Source organism: Haematobia irritans, chromosome 1, assembly GCF_050003625.1.
Source record: "Haematobia irritans isolate KBUSLIRL chromosome 1, ASM5000362v1, whole genome shotgun sequence".
NCBI classification, from domain to species: Eukaryota; Metazoa; Arthropoda; class Insecta; order Diptera; family Muscidae; genus Haematobia; species Haematobia irritans.
The window spans coordinates 97,802,303-97,809,048 of record NC_134397.1 but is presented as its reverse complement, the minus strand read 5'-3'; the positions used below and the strand labels follow the sequence as shown (position 1 = coordinate 97,809,048).

General features: G+C 37.2%; 1 protein-coding gene across 1 annotated transcript in view; it reads right to left on the bottom strand.

Annotated features, from left to right (window-relative positions):
* Cpsf73 (cleavage and polyadenylation specificity factor 73) overlaps positions 1-6,746 on the bottom strand; it is a 150,903-nt gene continuing 144,157 nt past the window's right edge. Inside the window, exons 6-7 of the mRNA XM_075291218.1 lie at positions 512-957; positions 1-448 (exon numbers count right to left, since the gene is read on the bottom strand). Of these exons, the coding sequence (XP_075147333.1) occupies positions 359-448; positions 512-957 (536 nt within the window). The 3' untranslated portion in view covers positions 1-358. The remainder of the gene's footprint in view (positions 449-511; positions 958-6,746) is intronic.

The following is a 6,746-nucleotide window of genomic DNA, read 5'->3' as shown; positions in this document are numbered from 1 at the left end:
TTATTTTCATTTAGGTTTTTACACTTTATTTAAAATTTCACTTGAAACTTGACATACTAACAACACATTAGTTTTTGGATAAATATTGCGCTTTACAGACTATCAGTTATTCCGGACGGAATGTCGGTGTTTGTAAAGAATCTTACAGTGTGTCGGATCGATACGACTTGTCAGCGATGAGTAAATAATCGGTAAATGTGTTATCGATCCCATAAACATGCAGCAGTATCGATGGGATATGTTCGACACGAGTACGGTCGTCCGGAATAACTGATAGTCTGTAAAGCGCATATGTCAATATCAAAATTATTGAACATTACACTTATCAGTTTTTATACGCCGTATTATAATAGCATTTTTAGGATACAGCTACAAGGGCTTGGTATAATTTTTGTACCGTCATATTAACAATTTGTCGTAAATTTTCATCATTTGTTGTTGTTACGGCCTGTAAAAGAATATTCTTATAATAGTATTCCATTTATATAATAATTTTATTGTAATAGCATACCAATGTTTCTAGATTAATTTCAACATGCTTATCAGACACATTAACCGGTAAGAGGTCCCCCTTGAACATTTTCGGTATACAGTTTTCACCAAAGGTATCTTGGAGAGTTTCCAACAAACATTCTTTGAAATGTGTTCGATCTGACTTGGACTGTCCCATCGTGCCTTTAATATTTGTGCCTCCCATTTCAGTTTGCATTACACACGCTAATACGGAATCGGCAAACATATCATTTACTGGGGTTGCCTGCCATTCCATGACAATGATTTTCCCGTCTACAGTTAGTTCTATGCAGTTAAATGCGCGAATGTGTTTTTCTTCCACTAGGACTTCTACGGTTCCTGCACCTCCAATTCGATCCAAAAGAAGTCGCAATGTATTCATGGAACTACTCCATGGAATAGATTGTCGTTGCGTAACAACAGACATGCTCATGTCGGTGTACTCTAAAATATAAAACATATGTAATACAAAACATTATAGTAATACGTTCAAATCTTATTTAATTTGCATTCAGAGTTTCAAAATCGATTTTTCGAACCCAAAAAGTCGGCTTGGAATTTTGGTTTTCCATGATTTGTTTTATTAAAATTGTCTTCTTAAATGCAAATAAATCTTTATTTATGGTACCCTTTGCCATTTGTGTCTCAAAGAATATCGACCTTTCTGTATGTTATGTTAATTTTTGTCGTTGAACTATTTGACCTTGCACGGCGAGAAGAAACATGATTGTTATGATCATATTCAAAGAGCAAAATAATATGATAGGAGCTTTTTTTGTGGCGACCATGTAATAATTTCACCTGCAATCATGTTTCCCCAGTGAGCAATAGAGCCAAGAAAAACGTCATGAAAAAAAATTTAACTGAATTGAATTCATATATGGAATGATTTTATTGAACTTTTTTCATTCAGTTGGACAAATCTTACATATTTGTGGTAAACCTTTTACTTCAAAATTAGCACTGCTTACCTTAGTTTTTGAATACAATTTTATTTATTTATATTGGCAATTTTTTCTTCAATAAAAGACATGTTTTATTAATATATTAAATATATTTATTAAGAATCAACAGCATCGAAATATTAGGTTAGGTTAGGTTAAAGTGGCAGCCCGATTAAGTTTCAGGTTCACTTAGACTATTCAGTCCATTGTGATACCACATGCAACTAAAAGTACTTATTACATATGGGCACATCTAGTTTTAACCACTGGAACTTCTCTATTATTTTCTTTTGTTGAATCAACCAGATTGTTCCAAAACCATTAACAGACTTTTTAAGTTAACGTTTTCCGGGTCCGACAGTAATCTAAAGCTATGTGCCTCTAAAATTCGCTTACGCCTTACACAAAATGCAGGACACGAACACAAAAGGGTGTTTAATTGATTCCTTTTCCTCCGCATCATGACAGCTCATACAGTAGTCTAATGACTACTTCGCACCAATAGTTTTTGCAAATTCCCTATCAGGCAGGCAATAGATGCAGCATGACATTACGGAAATCTGTTCCTGTCTTACTGAATGCGCCTGAGATACACAAGCACGCCATACGCCGAACTTTATCTAAACCTGTCGGTTGCTGAAGTGCCGGCCACCAGACTACAACACCATATAGCATTATATAACCACTACCGTGTATAGCCAATGCACAATTTTCGGTTTTAGTCCCCACTTTTTTCCTATTGACTTTTTGCACGAGTACAAAGCTACCTTGGCTGTTCTCGCTCTTCCTTCAATATTACGCCTAAAATTCAGCTTCCTGTTCAGAATAACGCCAGGGTATTTTGCACACTCACCAAAGGGATTTTAATACAGTTCGTCTAGCAGCCTAAGTATACCTGGATCAACATTCAGAGTTGCCAGTCCATTTAATATGGAGCTCGAATGGACGTTATTGAATGCCCCCTCGATGTGTAGAAACGCCACGATTGTGTATTCATTGACAGATAGTGAGCTTTCAATAAAGCTGACTAGTTCATGCAAAGCGGTCTCAGTAGACCTGCCCTTCGAGTATACATGCTGTCGTTTCGAGAGCAAACTTGAAACGACGCTAGTTCTAAGATAAATATCTATCATCCTCTCCAGAGTCATAAGTAGGAATGAGGATAAGCTGATTGGTCGGAAATCCTTCGCACTCGAGTGAGATGCTTTTCCCGCTTTAGGTATGAAAACGACTTTTGTTTTCCTCCACTTTTCTGAAATATATGCTAAGTTTATACATTCTTTATATATCACCGTCAACGAGGGGATAATTCTTTCAGTCACTGCTTGTAACTCCGCCGGAGTAATTTCATCAGGTCCGGGGGATTTTTAATGGCCCGAAGCTATTTAACGCCCATTTTATTCTAGATTCCGATACAATTTCCTCGATAGGAAATGACCGCTGAGCCACTGTGGCACCGCCAGAACATGTTTCAACCGCCTGAATTCCAGGAAAATATGTGTCCAATAGTACCTCCAGCGTCTCCTCACTTGACGTTGTCCAATTGCCCTCCGATGTTTTAATGAAACCTGGAGCGGAGTTAGTGAATGCTAGTACCTTCCGTAGTCTGGAAGCCTAGGGCATGCAGCTTTCAGTGAGATGTTGAAGGCCTTAGTAATACGCTCCACTGCGTGTTCGATATCTTGCACAGTGTCTCTGGTATTTCCGGTATCATCATATCGAACGATTCCCTATACCTATTCCAATCAGCTTTCCTAATAGTTGGCGGAAATATGGCCTTTGAAGTACGAACAGCCAATCTGAAACTGATGTAGCGATGATCTGAGAAGCTATGTTCCCTCAAAACTTGCAACTCAGATATCTTATTATTCAGTTCCGGAGAGGCCAATGTGACGTCCAACACCTCCTGCCTGTTTTTGGCGACGAAGATTGGTGCATCTCCCTTATTGCAAACTACTAGGTTAGTACGCAAAATAATATCTATTAGCGACTCTTCACTTGCATTAGTATCACTACTTCCCCAAATACTATGATGTGCATTTGCATCGCATCCCATAATGAGTTTTGTTTTCAGTGACTCCTCAACTAAGATCTTAACGGCACATGGAGGCATCTCCCTATCATGTCCCATGTAGACCGAAGATGAAGGAAGCAGAAACAAGTTTAGTTCGTTTTTAGCAATTATACATGCTCGAATTATATCTTCACCGGTATTATGCAAAAGTTTGAAACCCGGAGTACTTAATTCACAGATCTTGTTCTTATATATGGTTCTTGAATAAGAACTATATCTATGTCTCCTCTCATCAGGAGAACTTTTAAGGCAGCACAAGCGGCCTTACAATGGTGAAGATTTATTTAGAGGAACCGTAGAACCATCCAAATTTTCAACCACTTCAATTGAGTCATCAAGGGCTTCCTCTTCACAGATCTCGGTGACTCTCGCAACAACCCGCGGTTCAGCTTTGGTGAGGTTTGAGCCTGTAGGGACTTCGTCAATGTCTGCAGTTTTTATGTCTCCTTCGGCTTCGCAAGATTTTTCTTCTTCTGACTCTACCGGAGGCTTGTCCGTTTCGGAATCCTTTGTCTGATCGCCTTTGATACCTTCATATGGATATCATGAAAGCCATATCTTACACGTCCTTGGGTCTGGGCTAGATGTGGCAGCGACTCAATGTTCAATATAAACACCGCATGTCGTCTTCGTCCATCCACCCCATCCAAACGACCAACTTTCCAATCGGTGGTTGGAAGATCTGGGTTACATTCCTTTAGTCTGTTTAGTATTGGCTCAGGAGGGATCGCAGGTATCCATGCATGTGCTCTAGATTTAGCCGGTATGTCTTTTTTATCAACTAACTCCAAAGCGGCTCCTTCCCAAACATCACCAATTAGCATCAAAGCAGCTTTAAAGCAATCCATAGACCTCTGGCCCGCAAATGCTATTAGCTTATATCATCCTTGATACCATCCAGCATCTTGCCGTCGAGGACTTGGTCCGGGAAACTGTTTTCGCACCTCTGAGTAGACACCAGACATCGCGTTCTCAATTTCCCCCCATTTTTGCTGTGGAACCATACCGTCCAATGCTCCTTTATCAATGATAGCCATCACAAGGCTGTCTTTTGCAATTGAGGCAAACGATCTTTCATCCCATTTAGAGGGTGGCAGTTCATCCGGTGATCGTTCCCTTTTGCCAGCTTCAAGAATTCCTTGACCTTGGGTCGACAGATCCTAATTTCTTTAGGATAAACAAAGCATTTCTTCGTTCTTTGAATCTCCTTCGTGAGGGATTACCTCCTTTTGATGTCGTTACCTTAGAAAAGGTTCGAATTGCCAAAGTGTCGACCCGTCTACAGGTCGACTAATTGGGCCTGACTCTTGGTCACTGCCCACATTTATAACTTCAGTCGATACCCATCCACTGGGCCCTGAAGTTAGCAACCCAGTGGATGACTTTGAATTTCGCTGCATGGTGGTTTAATTTTCCATACACGTGAAATTCGTAATAAGTATTTATTACGATGAAATAATCCGCTATTAAAAAACACGTCCCTTCAGTTCGACGGTTGAATAACAATCGAAATATTAGTTTATTATTACACTTTTTCCAATTTCCATGCAATGTTATCAACTGTAAAACGTAATGTTTTTCCTCTTCTTGTACCTTTCACTTTTAATAAGTTGCTGACTAATTTCTTTAGGATAAACAAAGCATTTCTGCGTTCTTTGAATCTCTTTCGTGAAGGATTACCTCCTTTTGATGTCGTTACCTTAGAAAACGCTCGACTTGCCAAAGTGTCGCCACCTGTCGACCCGTCTACAGGTCGACTAATTGGGCCTGACTCTTTGTCATTGCCCAAATTTATAACTTCAGTCGATACCCGTCCACTGGGCCCTGAAGTTAGCAACCCAGTGGATGACTTTGAATTTCGCTGCATGGTGGTTTAATTTTCCACCTCACGTGAAATTCGTAATTATTTATTACGATGAAATAACCCGCTATTAAAAAACACGTCCGTTCAGTTCGACGGTTGAATAACAATCGAAAAATTAGTTTATTATGCCCCTATTTCCAATTTCCATGTTAATTGAAGTTGAAAATTTTTTCAATTAATTAATTAATTGATACAATTAACTTTTCAATAGAGATAGAAACATTAAGTTAATTAAGTAAATGAATGAAAAATTAATTTTTAATTAAAAAATTAATTGATACAATTAACTTTTTAATCAAATTCGGAAGACAAATGGCGTTTTCTTTTCTTATGAAAATTGCGCACTTTTTTGCATTTTGACCGGAAAATGTACTTTTTAGGTTCTTTTCTAAAAAAACAGGCAAAAGTGCGAAAAGGCTTCGAATTCTGTTGTGAAAATAGTGCCACGCATAGAGGCAAATTACGGGCATTTTCAGCACTGCCAACAAACGAGAGTGCTGCGATTGCCCTGTTTCCTTCTTTGAATTCTTTTCTGCCCGCTGAAATGATAGCATTTTTTAGGTTGCTGGTAACATTTTAAAAATGCGCATTCTGTACAGACAAAATGACGGCAAAGCACTTTTTTCAGAAAAGAAAACACCATAAGTCAATTAAAAACAGTGATGAACATTGTTTTATTTTTTAATTAAAATGCATTTCAAAAAATCAACTGTTAATCCAAAAAAAACTCTAAGCCAATTCAAAAAGAAATTAAAAATAGTTACCTTTTTTAATTTGAAAATTAATTGAATTTTGCAATCAACATCAATTAAATTTTTAATTGAATCAATTAAAAAGTTAATTGAAATTTGCTTATGAAATCAATTAATTTTTTAATCAAGAATTTTTTCTATGCTCAATTAAAACTGTGATTTATACTATCATTTTCGAGATTGAAGACATTTCAATTAAATAATTAATTGGATCAATTAATTTCGTGATTGAATCAGAATTTTTTTGTTTGATCATAAACCAATTTATTCATTCAGGACGCTAACCGTCCTCAATGTTACCTGATGAATGAAGGGTTTGTTATTCTGTTGGTGTTTTCTTTCTTTGTACACCATCGCGAACATTGATAGACTTATTGTTTGTTATTTATGTTTAATAACTTTCAAAAAACGAAAAATTTTCTCACTAATTTAAAATAACAAATATTTTATATATTTTATTTGTTATTTATTATATTATTCTACTATAATATTTTTTAACAACCACTCCGTATACCATAACAACACGATTCTAACTAACAAAACAACCCACGCGCAAATATATCGATTACATAGATGACAGGTATCGATTACAGGTACAT